Consider the following 26835-nt stretch of genomic DNA (forward strand, 5'->3'; position numbering starts at 1 on the left):
TACTGAATTTAGTAAAACCTCAGAGATATAATCCATATAAACTGACTGAATTCTATTCATGAGATAAACAGGCAGACATACAAAAAAAAAAGAATCAGAAATATAAACATTCAATTTTACAGTATATGTCCTGCAGACAAACGAGAAATGCAAATTATCTGCAGGTAATATTAGTTTAATAAATAAAGGAACATCAAAGATAATTTAAATTTCTTTATTATTTCGAACCTTGCACAACAGCACAGGAGAAAGTACAGTTTCGTAAATTGCAGATGATAATCCATACTCTCGTCGTCAGGTGTGTAGCAAAAAACTTTTGACTTATAAATGCTTTGAAACTGAAAAACAATAACTGTTTTTAGAGGCATTTAATTAAGACTTGATCAGATAAAACCCATTCAATAATTATGTGAGATATATTTTTTTCTGACCAATAAAACCTCTACAAAATAGAATTGTTTCCATCAAGTTCAATAATCCACAGATAATTCCAAAATCAAACAATTCCACAAATCTTATTATATCTTTCAATAATTTCCACCAAAAACCATAAAGTGTTTTAAAATTTGACTGTGTTAAACTTGTGGCCGACACCACTGAAGACACAAACAAATCCATGTTTTCAGCGTCAGACAGTGTGTCAACAGGAGTATCAACAGCAGCATAAAGTTCAGTGGTATTTCTAATGACAGATGCCTGAACATTTACTTTAATGATGGTTAAGAGTACCAGCAGGGCTACAAATGCATCTGATGAGGAAGTCATCTCATCATTGCCAACTGAACTTTGCACTAAATATATTTTTAAATACATTATAAACACAGAAAGCCACTGGTGGCATTAAATAAAGTTTTTTAAAGATAAAATACATAAAGATAAGGCAGATAATAGATGAGTGTGGATAATGACCCTTTTTGATATTGGCAATTTAAGACCATAACCTATAAAAACTGTAATCTTAAGGCTTCTATGTTGACTGTGTGATGACATTTATATAGAAAAAAATGTAACCACAATGAACAATAACAACTCGAGTGGGCACTGTGTTATTACTGTGACAGTGAAGGCTATAAATCAGCTATCTATGGCTGATTGTGAGATTATTTACTGTACATGATAAAGTCCTCAGTTCAATGATGCTTCTCCAACTCACAACTGAGGATTAAAGTAAGTCCAACATGAAGTACAACATGAACAAATGCAGTATCACCATGCTTTTCCCTTAGAATACTAGAGTTGTGTCTCATACTGTTTTTATACCTTTTCAAGAGTGCACAAAACTTTTCAAACTCAGCTGAAGTTTTGGGTACAGTGGCAGCAAATTGCCACTTGAACCCTTTTGCTGCAGTATTAATCCATTCATATACAGAAAGGCCTGCTGGGGCAACTTTCACTCAGAAACTCACAAGACAGAGACAAAACACATAAAAAAAGCATGATACTTTTCATCTAGTGACAACCCCTCCCCACATGGCTTCCCCAGCTGCCTGGAAACACTTTAATTCCACAAAATCAAAATGCTATAAGCGGTAGAGGCCAATGTCGCAGGGGCAAAAAGATAAAGGCTTAAAAATAAATACATCAGTAGTTCTAAACAAAAAATAAAATAAAAAGTTTTTCACTGGGTTAAAATACTTCAAACCGGCCATGTCACTGATAAACAATGTTTAAGCATTTTGGTTCATTACCAGCGGTTCAAAAGACAGGGAGTGTGGTTAATAAATACTTAGAATAGATTATATTAACAACTCAAGTGCATTTGGGAGGCAGCATATATGTCAACTAATTTCAGCAGATACTTTGTGAACATGCAGCTCTTAAGATAATCTTTCACATAATTTCCAATTTTCACTCATTAAATTACCCCGCTTTTAAGATGGTTCTGAAATTAGTGTGAAATGCATGGATACTCTGCTCCTTTTATATAGAAAATGAACAACATAAAACCAAGTATATAGAGAAAGAGTCCCTTTTACTATATATATTCATTCAAACACTTGCAGGGCACTGCAGACTTAAGACTTCTCTCACTCTTGGCATGATAAGATATAAGTCACGCTGCTTTCAAATGAAAATGAAAACTGTACTCTTTTACACTTCTTATTGAATTCAGAAAACGTATTTGAAAAAGGAGGAAGAGCCTGAGGGAATATTGGATTTAAAAAAAAACTTTCAAAAACACAAAATAAATTAAAGTCATTGCCAGTTTAACAATTTTTTTAAAAAATGGTTTCCTCCAACTTTCTACTTTTTTGCCAAGGCTATTTTTTCTAGCTTCTCCATTTACCCAAGCAAACATACTCAGAGAACCACGCGTAAATATTGGTTTCTGATCTCATATCAATAGTGATCACAGTATTATGTGGTCTTGACAGATGATGGCTGCAGTCTCATATAAAACTGTTTATATAATTCACGTAAAAAGACTTGAGATGCTTCTCTGAAGATCTGCAAACAAACGCTATAAGGAAGCTTTAGAGAGATCATAGTCTATGATGAGCTGTTTGATGTACGACAGTTTCTCATGAAGATACTCGCAGCGTTTCTTCTCTTCTCTGTAGCCGGGAAACTTCTGTAGAGAGACAGAAGACAACATGTCATTTAAACAATTATCCTCAATTGTTACGGACTGCACTGAATTAAGTAAAGGCAAGCAAAAAGTGTTGGCATTAATCTAGGAAAAAACAAGATAACTAATCACTTTAAATGCTGGTAAATTTGTCATTTTAATATATTTTGCAGTAATTAGTGTAAACAGCAAAAACATAAAGTTAGTTGTAAACTTATATCTAATTACCATAAACTCAACATTAAATGGGAAACAGCAAAAATGCTGTATTCTGTAACATATTTACTGCTATAAGAAAAAAGGTGGGGTACAGTTCATACAGACTGAACAATCACTATTTAATAATATTACAGGCTTTTACACTCACATTGTACATTGTTATTTCTCTCCTCTTGTAACTATTATATTGATATTTTAATTTTATATTGTTCTGGTTGTTTGTGTTATAAACACAAATGCAAATGGAGCCTGCAACAACTAAATTTCCCAAGTTGGAAATAATAAAGTTATTATATTCTATTCACTAAACATGCATTTAGACTGTGGGAGGAAACGTGCAGATCATCTCACATAAGCATTAACGGTTTTATTTTATTTATTTATTTATTTTTTAATAATGGGAGCCAACACAAGACCTTTGGAATTCATCAAAGACTTCTGACTGGTACAATAATCCCTTGTTCACCAAATTTCACATTTTAATTAAAGTACTTTGTAGAAGCAATTCACCAGTTTGAGTTTTCACGTAAAAGGGATTATAATTCTGTGATGGTGTTACTGAAATAGTAAGGGCCCCAAAGGAAGAAATCTTTGGATGATCTTGCCAAATGAATTGATGCAACAGCATTGCAGAGGGGAAAATCAAAAACACTAAATCCTGTCAACTATTTCAATATTTTATCAGTGCCATTACCTTCCGATACTTGTTGTACTTTTCTAGTATTTGATCTTCCATTATCTAGAGGGAGCAAAACACAAATGTTAACATAAATCTAGCTATAGAAAAATAAACATCAGTACTATAAGTGCTAAGTCTGACCAGCTCTGGATGTTTACCTTATATTTTTGTGTTCCAGGTGACAGACTCTTGATCTTAGAGCCGAGCTGAACAAACATGCGAGTTATGGTGGCAATCCGAGAGTGGAGGTCTTTATACTCATCATACTCTGCACAGAAATCCTCTTGGTACCTCTGACGCTGCTCCAAGCTTGTTATTGGACTGTATGCACTGTGAGGAAACATGCACCAAAACACAAAATCAAGGATCATGTAGCAGTGGGTCAGATTTTAGCATGACATCAAACTCATCTTAATTTTGCCCTGCAGATAGCTTAGGTAGCAAACACTTTTATGTATATTAAGCTTTTTCAGCAACATTAGTTTGGTCTCCCATGATACTTTAGTTTATTTCTGTAATACCACAGTTACACACATGATGGCAGCACAAGTCTGTAAAAATATGAGTAACAGCAAACAATTGCAGACTATGACAGTAATTTCCTTTCCTATTTACTTTACGTATGAAGAAAACCAGCACTAAACGTTAAAAGCAACACTACAAGGATCAATCACTTTAAATCCTGTTTACACTCACAGCACATAATCTGGCTTTTCCTCAGAGGCCACAGCATTTGTGATGTCAGGATCTGAAGCAAAAAGCAAAAAAAAAAAAAAAAAAAAAAAAAAAAAAAAAAGAAAATCACATTAACTTGAGTCAATACAGTTTCTGACATGACCTGTCGTTGTCCAACTGTATAGTAAAGTGTTTTGTTTGTTTAAAATCCACATGGTGTGACTGTGTGTTCCTGCCTCTGTGCTAACTGGCTTCAGGGTGTCAGGGGACCTCTCAGCTAAGAGACCCAGAGCATCGCTAAAGCTGTTGTTGAGCCACTCAACCACATAAGACAAAGAGGACTCAAGAGGGTAAGCTTAAGAGAGCAAACACAGCCATGCTTATAAGATAATGCCACACAAAAGCAGCTGTGGGCTGTCAGGTGAACAGTCACAGTGACCTCATACACTTGCTGGTCATCTAATATGTGTGGGTAAACAGTTTTAAGTAGCTTCAGGGGAGAAACAACAGTATGGACACATAACAGAGGGGTGTGAATGCTGAAATTTGACAAATGTAGTGTTCAGACAGAATGAAATCAAAGACTGTCACATGGAAAACCAAAGAAAGAACATATTAGTAACAAAGAGAAAATAATGCAAAAAAAGTGGCTTACTGTCAAGTTTATCTGGATTCTGCTTGAGATCAGGGCTCGACTTTAACCACTCATCACCCTTGTCATCTTTTAACCTCTCCCGGTCTTTGTCTTTATGCTTCTTGGATTTCTTCTTCCTGTGCTGGCTGTTGGCGAGCTGCTGCTGAGGGCAGTCACGCTGGGGTGGCTGCAGCCTGTTTATTTTGGGCTCTTGCTCCCTGGTCTCTGAAAAAGGTCCCTCAAGATTGCTGTACAGTTTGTGCATCAGAGAAAAGCTGTGGTGGCCACCGCGTAAGCCGCTTTGGTTATCAGAATGGTTACTTATTCTTTGAGACTCAGTCTTTGAGTGAAAACTGGGGTTAAGGGTCAGAGTTGCATTATTGTTTGCTTCTTTGTTGATGAAAAGTCCATTTACAGAAGACTGGTGTTGTAACCTCTGATCTGTGAGTTTTTGTCTCTTAACTGCCAGACTTTCCAGTGAGTCAAAAGGCATGGGTCGTTTCTGCAAATGAAAACAGTCAAAAACAGAAAATTCTTTTTAAAAACACTTTAGCATAATTTTCATACAAATCATGTGAACCAACTGCCCCCTAATGTTTTGGTAAACAAGCCAACTTTACCAAAGACAGATGGAAAGCTACATATTTCTGATTTACATGTGTTGAAAAAGTAGCAGACTAGTGACTTCTGTTTTACTGAAAGGTAAATAATAAACGAAAAAAGCCATTTTACCACAGCAAGATTTTTTGCTACACTTTGATCCTCCGAGGTCTTTTGTATCAACAGGTTTGCTTGAAGATTTCTTGATTGGTTGCTGCTAGGTGGTTGCAATTTTCTGTTCAAGACAGAGAAAGTAGAGACACCATATAAATCTGAACAGGTGTCATGTAGATTTACTGGAGACCTTTGTGTAAAAGTGAAACACAGATCTTGGACAAACAGGTCGAGGCAAGCACTGCTCTTGAGTGCTGATTAGCATTTTTACAGAGATATGCGAGACCAAACACAGAGAATGTGGATGAAAACAAGAAAGAAGAACAGAGTTTGTTCCAATCTCGAGCTAAAAGGAAAGAATACAGGGGAAAAGAAGACTTTCTGTGCAATTTGTCATTTAGGTTACGGCAATCTGTAACGCCGGTGGTCATCAGCTAATAAAGCAAAGCACACTAAGTCACAGGGAAAACAGCTTTTTAAAGAGCACTAAATGTAGCTTGTGTTAAGAACACCTCTCTTCTTTACCTACCTGGCCAGCAGCCTGCTGATCAGCTGCTTTTCCTCCTCGCCGTAGCCTGGCCAGTCCCTCTGCACATGCTTGAAGAAATCATCCCTCAGCAAATAGCTGCTGTCTTTGGGATTCAGCCTGGCCACCTTAAACATCAGAAAACCAATTGTGACGTCCAGTGGCAAAGACTGCAACCATATGAAATCTGACCCAAAAATTTGCACAGTAACCATGACTGAAGTTCCTTAGAGAAACTATCAGTTCCTCGGCCACAAAGGCTGCACCATGTTCGCCAGCTTGTTGTGAATCAGTTCTGCTCTTTAGAGTAGACCAAGAAACCCACAGGCAGATTTCTAGAGCATCTCCCCTGAGAGCAGCTGTTTGCTGTGGTGTACAAGAAGTAAAACTGAGCTAAAATAATTGACATTTGAATCTGAACCTGACAGTAAAAAAGTCTTTTTACAGTATAGTCATTGGAGACGTGAAAAAATTCAAATACTTGATAGTTAATAAAATCCGTTTATCAACTCAGATTTACTTCTAGTAATAAACCTGTGTGTGTTATATTCCTGGATTTATTCTGTCAAGTCATTTGAAAACATGTCCAAAAAAATGAATAAATTATGTAATTAAAACATTTGATATGTCTAGCTGCATCAGTGGGTAAAAGAAATAAAGCGTCCCATTAACTAGAAGTTAAGAGCATTCCTAAAAAGCAAAACTCTCCCTGTGTTTCTAGTGCCAACTGAGTCTCAGGCTCTTTCTCACAGTGTATCAGCCTCCCGTCTGATTGCCCTTCTCTGAGGACATCTATCTGTCTGGTGCCTCCTGTCAGAGAGGCCCGCCCAGCAGCAAACACTATCTCTGAAGAGACAATTACAGCCACAACCTAATTACACACACGCACTGACACAAAAACCACATGCATGCAAACATGTCAACAAGCAGAGGCCCTGGAAAAACACAAACACTGATGCTGCAAGTAGAAACACACATACATCATTTAGGAATTACTCAAAAATGTATACAGGAAAGTCACTGAATGTAAACTGTGAATTAAATAACAGCTTCAGCTATTGCACAGCTGGTCCTCATTTCTGTCACTAACACATTTAATGTTTGCTAGACCAAATATTAGCCTCTAGTTTGCATATCCTGGGTTACATTTACTTTAAAAAAAAAAACAAAACATAATTGTTTTGTTTAGCATTTTTTACATTTGCACTAATTGCTAGGAATGAGTCACTGAAAGCAGTTTTTTAAAACAAGAGGTCAGATGCATTTTCTAAAAATGTAATGGTTTAAACATTGCATTCACATGCACCATTTTTTAGTTTGGATTTTAATCACTAAAAACACAAAAATTACGCAACAGAAGGCTAACAGAAACATGCATATGTGTGGAGATGAGTATGTGTTACATAGTGTAAATATACTAATCAAATGTATTGAGGTACACACAGAAGAGCATTGCACAGCTTTCGCTTTGTCACTATGTTTGCAGCATTAATGTTTTTAAAAAGGAAAATAAGCATTTATGTAACAAAGGGGAGTAAACGTGTGCATGTTGAATGTCTGTGTGAATACTAAGGATGAGTTTTAAGCACCTCTTCAAGTATGGCACCCAGTTCGACCTTGTCCCTTGTTCCAGCTTTTTCTCGTTCCAGCCACAACAGAAGCTCTGGTTTTTTGTATGGTTTGAGGGCCAGCAGGTGAATGATGCGGTCCTTCAGGGGTTTCTGGGTCATAGTGGGCATACTGCCGTTCCTCCAGTTGTTGGAGGACTGCTTATGTAAGCTGGTGTCTGGGGCAGACAAGGGAGCTGGTCTCTTCTGGTACTTTATGCATTTGCCTGAAAACACAGAAAGAAAAGCTCTTTTATTGGGGTAAGTGCTTCTTTGTTGGATAATGCAAGTCTTTAGAGGTGCATTTTGATAACACTACCCTCAAAATTCCACATTGCATCAGGTCAGATAGGAGGTTTTGTCTCATGTATGAATTATGTCTATATTTACATTCCTCAACAAATCCCTCTCCCTCCTCAGACACATCAGTAGTTAGTTCACTTACATTTACAGAAATGTATTGTCTCTAAGTGGAGCATTTCATATTCATACATATTTAGGCAGTAGATCAAACACAGGCACAAGGATGTGAAAGAAAAAAAGACTGATTTCACAACTTCAAACCACATTTACTATCTGTTCAATATGAGAAGAAGCTCATAAATCTGCAACATCTTTCCAGCTGAGTGACTGATGTGAACATTAGCTCTTTTTTTAATCCCAAACATCTCCAAAATCCAGACATCACATGTGCTTTAAAGCCTGCAGCTATTTTTCCTCAGATGTAAACATATGATCGATTATTGCTTACATCCCTACTGCAAACAGAAGGGGCATTATGGAGCAGTGAAAGCCATCTCTCTAGCTGCACTAATCCCATTACAGGTTAATCTGTGCTTTGAAGGTCAGCGTGGGGGAGAGGTACAGGAAAAGAGAGCTTTCTGTTCAACCTCTAAACCAGGTTTACTTATCCTGGTCCCATGAGCGCCACAGTCCAGCAGGTTTTCAAAGTGTTCCTGCTTCAACACATCCTGTTCAAATCAAATGGATCCAACAGCCTATCAAGGTTGGCACAAAGGCTCATTAATTTGAGTCAGGTGTGTTGGAGCAGGGATTCATGGACAACCTGCTACATTGCAGCTCCTGCAGGATCATAATGAGTAACCTGCTCTAAACTGTGTCCACATAAGATACAACAATGCATTGTCACCGGTCTCTTGTTAGTAATCAGTTAGGCAGAAAATTCACAAATATTCGTACTTATATGGGATATACATTTAAAAAAATGTTCTGAATTTATTCAGCCTAAGTCTAATATTTCCATGTATTTAGAATAAATCATTACTGAAATAAATAAAAATAATTAAATTTAATCAAAAGAAATTTTTCTGAGAAAAAAGTCATGACTGGCAACCACTAAATGTACCTACAGTCTAACAACAGAGAGCAATCACGTCCAGAGTAGCGAAAGTGTTACTATTAGCAACGTCTAGGCTCAGACTGTCTGGCAACATTATGAAAAACTATTTTACTGGAATCCTGTTGAAGGAAAAGTTCTGTACTGAAAAGTTCTGATTTGTTAAATGAGTCAGTACAGCCAATATAAATGCAAGTGAGAGCAGAGGGAGTTTCCTGGAAGAGGTTCAATAACTTTAAATACAAAGCAAAAACTTTCTAAAAACCAAATAGAGGTTTATTAGGGGTTGTTTGTACCTACCTTTATGGGACTGGGAGTTGTGCAACAGTTATCGTAAGATGACTACTGATAGTTAAACAGGAAAAGAAATCTGACACCAAAAAATGCTGTTGCAAGAGCAGAGAACTTGTGCAGACAGAGAGGAGGTAATTTCGTTTGCTGCTTGTTGCTCATCTCTCTCTGAGTTTTCTCTTCATTTTCTTGGAACTCATCTTTTTATACCTGCTCAAATGAATAGAATTTTCTATCAAATTTATACACCTCCACTGTACCAGGTGAAAATGTACATTATATAAATGGTCAGATCTGAGAAAAATCTTACACTTTTATAATAATAATTTTGTAACATACTGCCATTTTCAAGTAACACAGGCAGTAAAGATGATAACTCGACTGAGATGGAAAGAAGTGAAATTTAAACATCTCCCTGCATCTCTGCCCTATGACAGATGAATTTCTTTATAAATTCCAAATTAATTCCAAATTACAATACAGAAGCAATATGGATGGCAACGTAGATGATAGGTAGTCTTCATTTACTTTGATGCAACACAGGGAGAATGTTTATTACTAAAACATAAAGTAACACTAGTAACTTGTTTGATAAAAACCAATAAAGGAGCTCCACTGTTTACAACCAATCCAGATATCTAAATAATTCCAAATTCACATTACATCTTAAAATCCATCCTTTCTAAAGTTTCCTGCCCATATTCCACAGTAAACTGCACCGACATATTCTTACCTGTCAGATTGCTAATGTGCTCATTATATAACCTACTTTACAAAGTGGTGGTATATCTGTTTGCAATAACAGACCCATCTTTGAATAATTGTGCAAAGCTACACAATCTCAACATATAAAGCAGGCCAAGGTACTATTTTTGCGTACTGTTTGTAAGCACTGCTGTCTAACAGGTTTTCTTGACAAGTTAGCCAAAGAGGAGTGAGAGGTGACTGCCAGTCACAGAACAAAGAATTCAAAGAAATAAAACCATATTTACAGGTTGGTTTACAGTGATATATTCAAGTTTTACTCATTGTGCACTTGCAACCTAAAAGAAAACAGAGCAAGTCTTACAGCTTTGCTCTCAACAGCACAGTTTTCAAAAACGTTATTTAACTTTTAGTTACATCCTGAGATTGAAAGTGCGAATTAAGTTATTAAATGTCTCCCTTTGGCACCGTTTGCTGCTTTGCCATCCTCACATAATGATCTGATGTAAGGCTTGATGTAATCTCCAGTCTAAATTTGTTGCCGATTACCCAGAATTTCAGCTTCCTTGGTGCTCAAGCCTCGACATGGAGGTCTAAAGCTAAGCTACCTAAAAACAAAAATACTGCATTACCATGACAAAAGCTTTGCAGGTTGACAAATATATTATCTGTCAACTTCAGCTGAACTCTTGCATGGCAAAAGTTCATTTTTTCCATTTTATTCATTTTTAAATTATTTTTTTCAAGGATCAGAGGTTATTGACAAAAGCATGTAATTTCCAGACAAGCTTGTGGCAACACTCTGCAGCGTTTTAACATACTGGGAATAAATATTTTATATATAACAATAACTAAATGAAATGCATATCGTTACAAACATTTGTAGACATGTCTCTCTTTTACTAAAAGTGTCTTCCAGTTTCCTGCAGAGGCCAGTTCTACTGTTCTTAAAAAAAGACAGCTAGTGACTTTAAACAATGCCAAACGCAATTTGACCAAAAGAACAGCCTGCACATCTGGTTTTACTACTCATCACAACAGGAAAATATCTGGTTTTCAACTCCGAGCAATGAGCTGAGCTACATTTCTTTTAAAGAAAGCCAACTGTGCCTATTTCTTTTATTGCTGCCATTGTATTTCTATTTCTGTTTTTATTTTGCACTGTATCGACATTCCACTTAAAATATAAATTCACTTGGCCTTTCCACAAAATAATCTGTAGATACATCATCAACTGATGCACAGTGTTTTTCCATCACGGAGGCCTGAAGTCTGATCTTACTTGGATGTGTGGCTCCAGGTTTGATCTCAATGGCAGAGCGGCTCCAGCTATCCTTCTCCACCTGAGACATCCTCTCGCGGGTCATTTGGTAGGAGTCATCAGTGGCGCACACAGTGATCTTGTCCTGAATGTTGCCTTGTCCTTCGAGCTGCTCACAGCCGTCACTGTGAAACAAAAGACATGCGGACAACGCTGAAGTACAGGGCTTTTACGACGAGCCCTGTGGTAAATTCTGTAAAGACACAGTACTATATTGCCTTAGAGCAGTATAGTTTTCATGCAGCCTAACATGGCTTTGTGGTAAAAGCTGGCTAAGACAGCTCTATGGCTATTGTATCTTATGTCACAGGCTAGATATAGCTCAACAGCTTGGTTCAAAGCAGGACAGAGCTTGTGGAAAACCTCCTGGATTACCTTGGCTCCTGTCGGCATGCTTGCAAAACAAGGATCATCTTGAACAAAAGTAAACAGTTTTATACCTAAACCTGGATTGCATCAGTCCTGTAAAGGGGATTTACTGTGCTGCCAAATTCATTTTTCATGCCATATAAAAAATAGTGGCCTTTTATCCTCATTCAATGCTAAATTTTCAAAACACAATTACATACTGCTTTATTCTCTGAATATGAAAATGCATGTGGGGGTGCAGAGAACACGATCTCTCCCTCATTGCTCTTGCTTTATTTTTCTTGGCTGCAACAAAAGACTGGAGCCAACATTGGTAAAGTTTGTCCACAATTAGCTCTATCTGGCATAGAGAGGCAGAAACAAAGCACAAATGTTACTTTCCTAGCATATTTCCTCCATAAATAAAGCATTGCAGATCTCAGTAATGACAGGCTCAGCCCAGAAATATGAAGGAAATTATGAAGAACTGCTCCATCTCTAATCTCAGACCTAGCTGCACCCCTGCTATATAAGAATAGAAAGAAACAAGAAACCAGATGTTCAAAAATACAAAACGAAGTTTGTGTCTTGGATTGCATGTGCCACAATCACGAGATCACTGAAAATGCAAAAGGTTTTAGCCAATTTAAAAAGTAAAGCAGGAAAAATATGTTTGGAAAAATAGCAGGTAGAAAAGGGGGATTTTTTTTTTTTTTTTTTTTTTTAAATGGCAATGCAGCAGCAGCAATTCTTGACTTTTGTCTTTGTGAAAATAAAAAAAAGGTTTTAACTGATTAACTCCATACCTTGAAACATACTGATGAATGCAGTCAAAACTGGCTTGCGGCTGGTCTTTGCTGTCGCTAGATAAGTAGAAGGAGAAGACGCGAAGAGCAGAAGGCGACTCTGATGTGGGAGCTGGGATCTTTATGTACTGTGAAGAGTAGAAGAAGAGAAAAAAAAAATCAAAATTGAGTGATTTAAATAACACTACATGTACAAACCAACTATCTAAATCTAAATGACAAAGTTGTACAAAAACACAAAAACAAAAATGCATAAATATGCAGGAAATACACCTTGTTTGAATGCATATTTTATGAATTTGCGAGGATTGATCACGTTAATTAAAAATAGAAAAAAAGGAGCTTGTTCTGCTGGCTTAACATCAGCATCATAGCTATAACTTATCAACTTTCACCTAAGAAATCATTTGTTATCTCGCCAACTGTCAATTTTATTGCCTGGAACAGCAATTATCTACTCAGCAAAATATTAGCTGCCAAATGCGTTGTAGCCAAGAAACACAAAGCTGTCAAAGTTTTGGATTTTGCAATCGGCACGAATCAGCACTTATTTTAACAACCAGACAGCCTGCAGCAAATAGCAGTCAAACAATTTAATTAAATCTTAGAAATAGTTCATGTAAATATTCCTCATCAATTTATGCTTAAGGTGTTATGGTTAAGAACTAAAGCAAAGCGGGCATCCATACATGTTCCAGGTTAACAATATTCCTAAATTTCTTTAAAAGGGAAGAAAAAGAAAGTACTAGTATTTTAAATTTCATGTCCCAGCATGTTCTAAAATATCAAAGCAAATTTCAAGAAACCCAAAAGAATGAAACTAAAATAAAGGGCGTCAATTCTCTGCGCACATGAATGTGGTTTGTGAATATAACGTTAATCTACCAGCAGATTCCGAGACGTCTTGGTCACATGTGAACATCAGTCAGCTGCAAAAATGACAATTATCATGGTATGCAGATAATCGTGTCATGCAACAGGGTCCATGCTGCCACGCAGTGATGCAACCCAAGCATCACTGTGTGGCAGCAGATTGTAGCAACCCTGTCTGTCAAATCGAGATTCAGAAGTTGAAACATAATAAACATCTTTCTGATGCAGAAGTGACACTAAAATTTCACAACATACTGCTGTGAAATTTGAGGTTGACATTGGTTTATGCAGCAAAAATTTGCCCCTCTTTCAGCCCCCATTCTGAGTAGCTTTTAGCTTCATCTTGCTAGTCGAGCGCTCCATCTGCAGTTAAAACACAGATTAACCTTAAGTTTTTTTTACACCACTCTTGCTCAATAAAACTAAAATGTCTCTTTAATCGCTTCCAGACTTATACTAACAAGTGTTCCTGCATTCATTTCTTTATTGATTATTTAACATAGACTGTTCAATGTCAGTCTTTTAAACATACCTGTTCATGCATAAATCCTCTAATAGCATACAAAACTCCAATAAATGGCTATTATTCTTTACAAGATATATTCATTACCAATTTAAGCTGTGCGTCTGTTTAAATGTATAGAAAAGATTAATCCTTAAATCACACCATTAAACTGTATTAAAAAGTTAATTTTACCCACCATTTGCTCCATTTTTGGTTTTGTAGCATCTTCATTTAATATTATATGTGTAAATACAGGGAATAACTTACACAGGCACCCATGCATGCATGCACACACACACAGACCTACGCAGGATTTAGACTTAGATTCAGTACTGCTATATAACTAAATAAATCTCCTTGGGTAAGCAGTGTTTTTAAAGGAGTTTGCCCCACTGAATTGTCCTTGAGACCTCCTGGCAGACTCAGTGGAGCGCAGCAGAGCCAAAGCTGCAACCTCCAGGGCAGACCGATGCACACAGAGACACACATACACATAATAACAGCATGAAAGAAAAGCTTTGGATCTGTGCTGCTTCGACCGGTGAGAAAGATGGAATTACAGGTCTGAGAGCAGAATTCAGAAATATTCACTGGCACTTCCAGTTTCATGGGAAAATTACAGCACTGCACCACAGAAACATTACAAGAGGTCAAAGGAGCACATAAATGAGTAATTGCCAACTCACTCGCAAGCTGCTTATAAGCCACAATAAGTAGTCTTAAAATGAAGATTCATAACCAGAAGAGAGCCACAGTACCTTTGTATGTATTCTCCAGTATTTGCCAAAAAGTGCAGCAGGATAAGCACTTTTTTTTCCATTTCACACTTCAAGCTATGGAGAAGCTGTGCTGAGGTTGGAAGCAACCTGAAGCTCTGAAGTGAAGGATGTTCTCTGCCATCTATTGTTCCAGCACAACTACCAGCCAGACGTTTGGACATGCTTTTCCCATAAGATTTAATGGAAAAGTGTCCAACCTTTTTACTGGTTTTGTATGTTTAAATAAAGTATTTTTCATTATATTTCATGTATTCCTGTTGCACCATGTTCAGATTTTTCAACATGAAGTGGAACATTGATGCGAGAGCTTGGCACCCAATTGTACAAATTGATCCACCAGTTCCAAATGATTTAAGCTGATTGAATATTCAATGCTCTTTAAAAAAATTTGAAAACTTATTCATGGCGTATTTACAACATGCTTGATTTAGGGGCTTAAAATGGTAAATGGACTTGCACTCATACAGCGCTTTTCCAGTCGTGCTGACCACTCAATGTGCTTTACACAACGGGTGACATTCACCTATTCACAGACACTCATAACCTGATGGGCACAATGGGGGGCAATGCAGGGTTCAGTGTCCAAGAACACTTAGGCATGTAGTCAGGTAAAGCCTGGAGTCGCTCCTCCAACTTTCTAGTTGAAAGAAGACTTCCTCCTGAACGACAGCTTCAGCCTTACAAGTTTGATACTGTTGCCATTTTTGCTGTCATGATCTCAAAATGAACCAAACTATTACCCTACCATTACCATTACCAAACTATTAACCTTCTCTGGTTGCTTTTTTTGTTTACATCCTCCAAAAATGGTAACCCTATGCAGTCTGAGTACACAAACAGTGTGATGGAACCGGTTGCCTATGACTGTAAGATTATTCTCAGTGTAAAATGGAATAATATTCCTGGAACTAGAGAGTTACATCTGACACTTTAAGGCTGAAATTTGTGTTAAGCCTGTTACATACTCCACGAGATGCAAGAACTGAAAAAAACGTCTTGTTCTGCAGTTCCATACATACTCCACAAGTAGCACATCTGCAGCGGGGTGGGATCACTGTGGGGGGCGATGTCTGCTTTTGTGTAGGAACCCGGTTGTTACCGCCGCCGAGGAGGTTGTTTTCCCCAGCGTCTTTTTGCTCAAGATAACTTAAAAGGTTAGAGACGGATTTTTATAAAAATTCCAAGAGTTGTTGCAAATGTAAAAATGAAAAACTGATTAAATTTTGGTGGTGATCCGGATCACCATTTGGATCCAGGAATTTTTTTAAAAGGATTCTTTAACATTGTGTTTGGCAGAGGTTTCCACTCTCTGTGTTTTCTAGTTTCATATTTAACGAGCAGCTTCGTCCGCGGCAGGGCGGGTTGTGCATGCGGCTGGGTCAGAGTGTTTTAATGCCACATGTAAAAATGTTCGTACTTTCTCACCACCTTGATCATCTGTTTTATCAAAACAATCCGTTTTGCCGGCAACAGCAAACACACAGAAGCAGCAACTTCATGCTTCATGCTTTCTCCGTGTTAACGACGCCCACCTCAAATGTGCGACCAATCACACGATACTTCTCGCAGCCCCGCAAGAAAAAAGTTCTGCCAGCCCGATGTGTCAAGAACAAACACGTCCGCGAGAACAAAATGATGTCATTTTCTTCTCGGAGCCTCCAGAAGAAGAAAAAACTTCTTGCTTCTCGTGGAGTATGTAACAGGCTTTACTACTCATGTTTTTGTTTTTGTTTTTTTCTTGTTGGAGGGCTGATAAGAAATTAGAGGTATTCAGGTGATTGATTAAAATTTTCCACATTCATCATAGAAATTAATCTTCCCTGGGGACCATGTTTACAGAACTTTGGTTATGGGACCTATGAGAACAAGAAGATCTGGATTCATTTTGTGAAGGCTAAACCAGAACACTGTAGGCATGAGAACACACCAGAGCAGCACAAATTAGGAGTTTGAAGGCAGCACATCTACTGAGAGAACTGAGGCTTCAGGAGAAACTACAGTCAGTGGATGCTCTGTGGATTAGTTTTGTGCAGGACTGCAGTGACAGAGAGCTTTGTCAGTCAGGGTGTTATGCAGAAATGCCAACAGTGTCTCACAGCAGAAAGCATTACTTATTTATCTGCAAGCTTAACACTTGATTTTATATTCTTTTTAAATACTCTAAACCACTCAATTAGCATTTACAAGCATTGTACCATGAAAGACTCAGAATATAGATTTTACTCTGCTTTACTAAAAACAAATAATAATTTAAAGAATACATTTTTCTCCACATGCACTTCTCAGGGCATTAAAACTAAAGCAAACTATGCATACACTTCTTTGGACATGTCACATTAATAATGCAGCAGGTCTGTCCGTTTCTACTCAGTTTCTCAGCATGCAAGTTCCAGTCTTTTCAATGTTAATGCTAAACATAAGCTTACAGGATGCCACTGCTGATGGCTGACAGGAATCACTTAGCAAACCATCATGAAAAATACATTTTAACTGCTACTACTGTGTGTATGTCCCTGCTGAGAGTTTCACAGAATGACTCCCCCCGACTGTAAACACTTGGTGTTTGACTTTTCATCTTTCTTTATGATTTTTAGCTGAACCCGTTTACAAATTGAATACACACACTGAAGCAGCTAAAAACTAAATAGAGTTTGAAGTTGACCTGAACTAACATTACTGTGAACAATGCTTAGCTCACATATAGCAGCAGAGATCTTCATTTCTGTGTCGCTGTCTGTGAAGAACAACTCAAGCTCTTTTGGCAAGCGTGCGTAACAAAGCAACGCAGACGTTGGCTCATATTTTCTTATCAGCCTGCTGCACAGGTCTTTACAAGTAATCTTTGGCTGCAGAATTCTAGACAAACTTTACACAGCTGAACTAACGCTGTTGAGCAGCTTGTATGCAGCTGATCAGGTGGATCTCAGTTTCTTACATAACTTTTATATTAATGTGACTGTGCTGGTCGATTGTGCAATGTTTGCCTGTGGTTAACCTGTACTTAAAGTTAAAATGAAATTTTCATTGTTTGAGAGAGACAGAAATATAAGAACATCATGCTGACCATCGCATAAGGATTTTCACACACTACAAGATATTTCCGTTTCCATTTACAAATGGAAAGTGTGTTTTATTTAACAACCCAGCATCTGGGGTACCAGAAGCTCAAAACAAGAGTCAATAGTAAAATAAGTTGTTTGGCAACGGCAGTGAAGATGAGCAAGTTTTTCATGGGCACAAGCCACATGCATATATCTATCCCTTATGCTACAATGTATATTCATTAGAATTGTGGCTCCATTTTAAAGGGAAATAAACATGATCTCCAGAAGTTTCAGATAAATTGCGAATAAGCACGGTCACAAAGAAATAATCCCAAAACAGTTTTCCCTACTTTTTATGCTAGTTTACATCTTTCAATTCATGTGTAACCCCTTTAAAAGGATAACATCCATATCTAGTACAAAGCTGCTGCTTAGTTAATGAAGTCATCAGAGAACACTTTTTCCAAACTTCCTCTACAGCAGCAATTAATAATTCAACACAAGATTATGTTTTGTGCCGGCACAAGACTCCAGCTGTTGCAGTGCACTGCCATGCAGAGGAATGACTGGCATTGTTTGACGACTGCTCATACGACCTCCACTGGAAAATTTCTTCACTCCTGCTGTGAGAACTACAACAAGCGCTTCACGTTCCCAGCCTTTGGGGCCAACACCAAAGCCATGCACTCTCCCCCGAGAGGAACACACTGCAAATCAAACTCAGTGAGGAGCTCTTACAAAGGATTTGGAACTTTAAGAATTCAGCTGACCATGAATAATGAAATATTTATTGACTTCCTTTCAAGTGAAACATTCAGAAAATCTGGGGGTTGCTGCTAATCTTTTTGTTTTTGAATGAAGCAAAAGTAAAAACTGGAATGAGCTATGAATGACAAAGACATTTATATGTAAAAACAAGTCATGAAAAGGGTCTTTTCTTAAAACACATAGAAAAATAGCTGAGAAGGTGGCTTATGACCCCAGTAATGCTTAGTGACCCGCAGAGGCCAAAAGACAAATAAGCACAGCAAGAAGAGCCTGAACTGACAAAACATGTAACATATTTTAAACTTTTAAAACTTAAACCAAACTCCTACATTGCTTTTCTTGTTGTTCTACATTTTCATAAACTCCTTGTCAGTTAAAGACTTCCTCCAATTCTCGTCCGATGTCCATCAACTACATAATCTGCCTGCATCAATCTTTTCTGAAGGTATTATTATTGGCTTAAGGCTGTCTCTCCATCTGTTCTCTTCATTCATTTAAGTTTGATAAGTTTTCCTATTTCTGTTAGACTCGGGCTCCTTTTTATATTTTTTATGTAGAAGTAGCAAAAAGAAATCGGAAATCATCAGATCATTTTTCATCCATTATACATAATGTAATTAAGACAATGTCTTTCTTATCTGTTATGGACACCATTACGGTTCGTCTTACATGAGAATCACAAAAGGTGTCAACAAGGAGGGGCAGGTCAAACAAACAGGCCTGAAAAAAAAGGCTCAACCAGTCTAATGAGGTTCATCTATGAGTGCATCAACCTAGCCAGTGAAAGAGGCAAACATCTACAAAGATTTAGAACATTATAGCTTAATATGAGAAGCACACCCATCACCTTCACCTTCTGAATGTAAATGAGTTCAAAGGACAAACTGAGACAAAGAGGTCTTTTCCTCTATCTCAGATTCGCAAACCTCTGACATTTTTGCCATTTTCATCATGTTGAAAACAAGGCAGAACTTCTGTGAAGACTGTTTAATTAAAGGTTATGTAAGGTACTACTGCAGAACCAGTTTAAAGTACTGCAGGTCATAACCTATACATATTTTAACTCTTATCCAAATGTCTAAAAATCACAGATACTAGTATGAACTGTCAAATAATTTACAGCTGCACTGGTTTGTTGTATGTTTATTCCACTAACTTGGTAGCATCCGATACAGCAGGGAAAATACAGCAGAAAAACAATGAAGTTATAAACTATTTATTTGCATTTTAATTAAAACCATTGTTCATTTGTTTAGCTATTCATTAGTTATTCGTCTAGATTCCTATGATAACACCTTTGTCTGTTGACAAAACAGTGGGATGGGTTTTATGATTAACCCATTTCATATACTGATATGCCAAATGTATTTTTATCTGAACAATATTGAGCGGTGGCGGTAGTAAAGATGGGAGACAATCACAAAATGCAGAGAAAAGGAATATATATGTTTTTTCTTCCATAAATAGCAATCGAAGCAGAAATAAAATATAAGGCCAGAAAAAAGAAATCACTGAGTTGTGATGTCATAGATTTGGCACCAGGAAATGTGAATATTCAGTCAGCCATCAATCTGATTGATTATCAGTAAGAGAAAAATGACCAATATTTTTGTGGCATTTAAAAACCACTTAGATATCTTACCATCCTTATTTCATTAGTCTGTATTAGGATCATTCTTGTTATAAGGACACATCTGCTGAAATAACCCAAGACTTCACTAAATACTTTGATGACCTCTGATGACTAATTATATTCAACAACACACACACACACAAACACAAAAAAAACAGCTGCTAAAATTTAGGAACAATAAAAGTCATGACTGTTGAGCCTGTGTGGCGACATTATCTTAATGAGCCGTAGTTCACTCTCAACTGTCATAAATGTCTCCACATGCCAAAGGCGTAGAAGGGGAAAGACTCATTTTCCTGGCTTTATCAAAGCTATAAAGTCGATTGAACAAAAACTGTGAGAGACCGCTGTCGGTGCACCAGGCTTATGTTTCCTGCGAGCTTTTGCTTGAATGTGGGGTCTGGGTGTAGATCTCATGCAGGCTATTGTTTCCACATCCTCTGCAGCCTGAGTAATGGCCTTCTGAAAACAGGCTGTCTTTTGTCCCGGCCTCCTCGGCTCCGGAGTGGGATACCATGGCACTGCTTCCCCTTACTGGTAGATGGGAGGAGAGGGAGGACGTACAGGAGCAGAAGGAGGAGGAGGGAGTCAAACCTGTCGCCACCACCGCTGTCTGTTATCAGCAGGAGGCAAGTCACTCTGGGTCGGCAGCTAAGGCAAACTTTGCGAGTGTGAGTGTGTGTTAACTCAGCCTGGGCAAAGACAGGCTCAGCTCCAGTTTCTCTCACCAGGGTGTAATCAGCATTACTGCCACTCATAAGAGTGAGGAGGGAGTGAGGCCAAAGTCGAGTGATCAGCCAAACATCTCTACCACTGGCTTGGAAAACACACTTTAGACGCACAGAAGCAGCCACCCACTGCCCTCATCCTCACCACACTTCAGTAAACACTACTTCTAATCATCTCATTGCAAACAAAAGAGGCGAATTGTTCCCAGGACCACAAGTTGACACATGCCACTAAACACAACCCCCCCTCTTTACAATGGAGGACAAAGATACAAAAACACAATGTGTCTGTGTCTGGTTGTGTGGAATAGAGAGAAAGACAAGGGCAGCAGGACTGGAGAGCAAAGACAGAAACGAGAATTTTTGAGTGGTTTTTTTTTTTTTTTTTTTGCAGCCCTGTGTTTATGATCCCACAGTCAATCAGTCAACACAGAGCTGCAGATTCCTCTCCCTTTCTGAGTTCCACAAGCCGACACTGGGTGATTAATGTGGTTGCCTTGAGTGGGAGACAGTGCATGTAATCAAGCCCCAGCCTGTAATCACCTTCTATTCCTTTAAATTTGCTATTTCACAGAGGGGCAAAGCTTCTGCCAGAGCTGCAAGCTTCAGCAGTGGGGGGAGAAGAGGGCAAGGGTACGGTGCCACAAGCATCCCCTGAGATAAACCCCCCCCCGACTGCCAAGAAAGATATGTCTTCAGCAGGTGCCCGAGGGCCAAACTGTCTACTTTAACAAATTGTGGGTCAGTGTCCGACAAAAGCCCCTACTTCTACTCCATGGAACGCTACATTTCCAGACATGTGGAGCCACACTATGTATGGCACACACGTGTTAGGGGGAGGGGGGGTGGGAACAAACACCCTTTTATGCCTCATTAACTTATGCTCTGAGTTTTCCCATGAGGCAATTAGATGGGACTTGTTCCTCAGCAAGTCAAGATGCGCTCCATATCTCCGAGCAGCTTCGTCAGACAGAGAACCCACTTTTCCAGGACTGCTGCTGGACCTCAGTGGGATGTTTGTCTTTAGCCTGCACTCACACCATTGCTAAACAAACGAGTAATCTGATCAGTACACAAGATTTTTATGCGTGGGTTTTAGAAGTAGTAGCAACAATTCATGCAGTTTAAGAGCACATTTACATCAGCCTTTCAGATTCAAATCCAAGTCTGTTTGCTTGGAAAGTCTGCTTCATTTGGGGAAATGTGAATGTGCCAAACAAATTCGGATTAGAATCAAAGAAGCAGACTCGGTCTGCCTACAAACACAGGTCTTGGTCCGCTTCAAGTGGACCAAATACATGAAGCAAACTACGGGAAAAAAAAAATTCCTGCATTTGGCCTCCGACTGCATTGTGGGTAAATATATCGCAATTGTGTTAATGGTCCTCTGCCTTGTTTGTTGTTGTTTATACTGCACCCATTGCTGCGGTGCATTTCTGCAGTAAACTTGTATAAGACAAAATAAAAAACCCAAAACAGTGATAGTTTTGTGCTCGATGTTTAGATCACAAGTGGAGTTTCTTCTTTACGTGAGTCTTGTTCTTTTATTTTCTAAAATACTCGTGCAGCACCACCTTTGGTGGGAAAAGGGATATATTTACCTCCGCCACGGAGGTTATGTTTTTACAGGCGTTTATCTGTTTGTTTGTGTTCAAGATAACTGAAAAAGTCATGGACAGATTTTCATGAAATTTTAGGATTTGTTAGAAATGTGAAGAGGAAGAACTGATTAAATTTTGGTGGTGGCTCATATCACCGTTTGGATCCAGGAATTTTTTAAAGGATTCTTTAACACTGTGCTTAGTGGAGGTTTGCTCTCTCCGAGTGTTTCAATGGTTTGACTCGTCTAAACAAAGTGCAACATGAACACAATCTTGGTCTGCATGGATACACCCCCCTACAACTGAGCCAAGTCCCCAATCAGACCGAGTCTGGCTGACTATACTGGTGTGAATTCGCCCTAAATCATAATGCCAAAACAGTTTTCCACTTTGTGGGTGAACATGATTAATGTGACTTGCGAGAAAGAAGCGCTGACAAGTGACATACACAACACATACATTAAACTAAAGAGATTACACGAGAGTCAGAGAAAGCTTTCTTTACAAGATGTAAATATGAACAAGTTCTTACTTTTCCAAAATGAGATACACTTTTTGCCATGAATCAATGAACACTTCTAAAATTTAGCTATGAGAACAATTTATAAATATTTTTCAGCACAAGAAAATGCAAATGCATAGATTGTTGATTTTTTTTTTTTAATCCCCTTTAATTTAGCATCTACTAACTGAGCTGAACGTTTTTCACAAAACAACAATAAAAACAAACAACAATTAGCTTTGGCTTGTTTTTATTTACAATTGTCTCCTGGGTCAACTTCCTTCTTATCTTTGAATATATTTATCATGGAATTATTCAACTGGGTATAATCTCCGATCACAAGACCTCTTATTAGATGACGCCAAGGTCAGAACAGAGGACAGAAAAAGGTTTTTAAATTTGCTGCTCGGTCTGCCTGGAATGACTTGAAAAAAGGACCTTGGACTGAAGGAACTGGTCTGGTAGCATCAAGAAATCTCACATTTATAGTAAAATGGTAAATGTGATTGTAGATGTTTAATATGTTTTAGATCTCTTGGTCCTTTCTAGCCTTGATAGATGTTTATTCAACGTTTTAGGCATGTATTTTGTCTAAAAAGTTGTATGTATTTTTTTTGTATGTTGTAAATGGTTGCAATTTCTCCTGTAATGCTGCTGTCTTGGCCAGGTTGCTCTTGGAAGATAGATTTCTAATCTCAGTGATCAAATCTTTCTGCTTAAATAAAAGATGCCAGTTTCAATTTTAACTTGTAAAGATAAATAAATAAAATAAAGCCTTTAATGAAAATATATTTTCAGTGCTCTCACTTTAAGTTTTCACTTCATTATCCACAGCAGGGATGCTTCTATCACGCCGGGCACAAACAAACCCTCAGGGCAGACCACAACACATCTGGACCGACGGCGGTGCATTGGACTGAAAAACTTGATTCATTTTGGGTGATCCAGGCAGGGTGACAACACATAGCCTGCATTCCCCTGCTCATTGTTATTCAAATCAGAGGAGACAGCACACAATCAGAGGGGACTCCCGGGATCTAAGCATAGCCAGCCTAAAACGCATACACAATCGAGAGAGAGAGAGAGAGAAAATCACACAAACACGCAGCTACTCATAGTACACCAAGGGTTGAAAATACTGCACTTTCAATCATACAGGCAAACACACAAAACTTACAGAGGGTCCTCAGGTAGGGGACTGAAGACTGCAGCACAATGGACCCATGGGGGCATAACAGGAAAAGGAGGTGGGACATGAATAAATCATTCCTTTGGACCACACAGGAAAAAACACAAACAAACAAAAAACAACAGCCATCCACACCCAGATCAAGCTAACAAATAGATGTGACAAGCAACAAGAATACATGAGAAGCAAGCTGTGCATCATCCCACCGCCTCAACAAACAAGGTGCTTCACTCCTGACGATTTCACACACAAAACATTCGGGGTCCAACTTGGATTTGGAACAGAAAAATTAGCAGGGCAGAGTTCATGTCATTGGCCTTGCCATTTACTGCAGCACAAGTGTGCCGCAAAAACACCCGGTGTTATGGATGTCTGAGTCGAGCAGACAGCGAAAGCTAACGCAAACTGAAGTCGTGATGCCCAACTCTGTAATCAAGAGCATTACAGCGCCTATAATTACGTCTAAACATTCATTTGGCTAATAACTTCAGCTCTCTGTGCCGTACATTGGGATGGGTGAAAGAAATTCCTGCAATCCCTTAGCTATTTGAGTGCACGTTCAAATGTTCAGAAATATGTGTGCTGATATGTCAGCACAGCAGTCTCTAAAATTTAATTTCACAAGCTTGCATCCTCATTAAGAAATAGTGACCACTTCTGCATGCAGCACAAAACAAAGCCAGTGACATTATGTTGAACACAAACACTATTTAACGCTTAGTTTTATGGTTAACTACTGGTTCTGAGTAGCACACATGCAGTCCAATAGCTTTGGGTTTGCAGTGCCTCGAATCCAAATGCCACATATATCACAATCAAAGCTAGTGCACTGCAAGTTGCAGTTGTAAACAAAGCAAAAACAAAAACAGTTGAATGACTGCCTGGCTCTTCACCTTCCACACCTGACCCTTGCTCACTGAACTATCAACCCTGGTAATAAATCCTGCATGACACTTTGAGCAATGACAGTTCAAAAATGTCCATCGCAGCTCACTGTACTAATGAGTCTAAAGGTCAGGAAGTAAAAACAAACGCTGTCCTTCTTGAGGCAAAACTAAGCTTTCAAAATCTGACAACAGAAAAAGCAACACACCCACATCACCACCATACAGGTTTAATCCAGTCTGCTAACCACACAAGCCCCCTTTCAAAACTTGCCACCACTCAGCTTGTCTTGTCGTGACAGGAAGGGGGTTGCAAGTCTTTCCAACCAGCCTGTGCAATTAGCATTGACTGAAAAGTAAGTATTCCCCAAGGACACAGCAGCTTCAAACTGAAGTCAAAACACACATAGTTCAGGCTTCTTACTGCAGATCATGGCTCAACACTCAACACAAAAGAAAGGTGCTAATATGTATTCATTTATTATAAATGTATTTTTACACACATATACAAACAGTAATAAGCTGTATTTTTCTAAATGAAAATGTCCACAAGACTAAGTTGGTAGCTGTTTGACTCATGATCAGTCTTCTGTTCATGTTGACTCTGGCTCTGATCATGTCTGTGTGCACGTCTCCCTCCCTCTTCCCCTCCTCCCTTCTTCATCCTTTTCCCAGCGTCACTTGCTGACCCAACAAAGCGTCCGCACAGTCACCAGCCTGACCCAGTAACCTGCATGCCTCCTATCTGCTGGACTGGCCATAAGCTCTTATCACGACGCTCCGAGGGAGGCAGAAGCACCATGGGGCATACCAGTCAACGGCAAACCATAATGAATATTTAGAGAACTAAGAAAGGACTTGCTTTTATTTTAAAGAAACTTCCGAATGAGACAACGGCCTGCTTAACACAACCACTCATCCCATAATGCAGTTACATCCATTTAAGCAAATAGGCTAAAGCTGTGAGGTATGCTGGCGACTATAACCTGCTGTTAATCATAGCTAAAATGGTTTAAAAAGGTGATCAGTCCTCAATTTCAGCTTGGTTGTGTTTCATAACATGATCATATACCTACAGATGGCAGAGGTAAACTTACCCCTTGGTTTCCTTTAAAACAGATTGAAGGTTCACTTTGTAAAGCTCCCTGATGTGAGAGGAAAGAAAAGCCATTAGTTATGGTATTGTTGTAAAGGGGATTGTGTGACCCAAATTATCTCAGTAAACACAATTATACTATAATCTATTTTTAAATGTAAGCTGAAGTTACACAATCAACAAAGTCTGTGTTCTCTCAGTGGTTTCCAATGGAAATAGTTGTGAGAAAAAACAGTTTACTTATTAGTTAATATGCATATGCAACTATAACATCAGGCTTTTTACTATTACTTTTATTTTAGCTTTTGAGAGCAAACAGCTGAGGAGCTGCTCTGTCTCTACCACAATCACAGGGTTCTGCCCTGCTCTGCTCTGTAGCAAAGCTCCAAATGATTCAGGGGTAAATAACCAGAGTTAGAAGCAGCTGTTTGCTCATAAAAGCGATCATGTCTGTCTGAAAAAACTACACGACGTTAGAATATCCTACAAAAACAGAATAACGCTATTCTAACCAAGTGCGAGGGTTTTAGATAGGTAGACAAGTTGAAAAACAAACTTTCTGAGGCATGAAGAGAAGTCACCCAAAAACACATAAACACAAGAAGAGAAGGAAGGTGGGAAAAAGGTACCTTGATATTCTGGTAAGCTTCCAGCGCTCTGAGAGCCGTGTCCGTGAGCTTGACGTGGTACAGTGTTACGTTAGGGTTGGTTTTGCTATTTTTTCCACAGGAGAGCCCATAGTGGTGCTCCTGCTTGAGCGAAGCCATCGCTGGCTCTTCTCG

The 26835-nt window shown here is 38.5% G+C and overlaps 1 protein-coding gene across 1 annotated transcript; it reads right to left on the bottom strand.

The window, feature by feature from the left end:
* Positions 1-1816: 1816 nt before the first annotated feature.
* Positions 1817-26835, bottom strand: LOC306759320 (RNA polymerase II elongation factor ELL-like). The gene is made up of 12 exons (XM_079244910.1): positions 26683-26835; positions 26055-26102; positions 12452-12579; positions 11259-11422; positions 7606-7850; positions 6020-6144; positions 5509-5611; positions 4798-5278; positions 4164-4215; positions 3626-3797; positions 3483-3527; positions 1817-2572 (listed from the first exon to the last, which is right to left on the bottom strand). The coding sequence occupies exons 1-12, from the start codon at positions 26818-26820 to the stop codon at positions 2462-2464; spliced, it is 1812 nt and encodes a 603-aa protein (XP_079101036.1). The 5' UTR covers positions 26821-26835; the 3' UTR covers positions 1817-2461.

Source organism: Telmatherina bonti (assembly GCF_933228915.1).
Source record: "Telmatherina bonti genome assembly, chromosome: 1".
NCBI classification, from domain to species: domain Eukaryota; kingdom Metazoa; phylum Chordata; class Actinopteri; order Atheriniformes; family Telmatherinidae; genus Telmatherina; species Telmatherina bonti.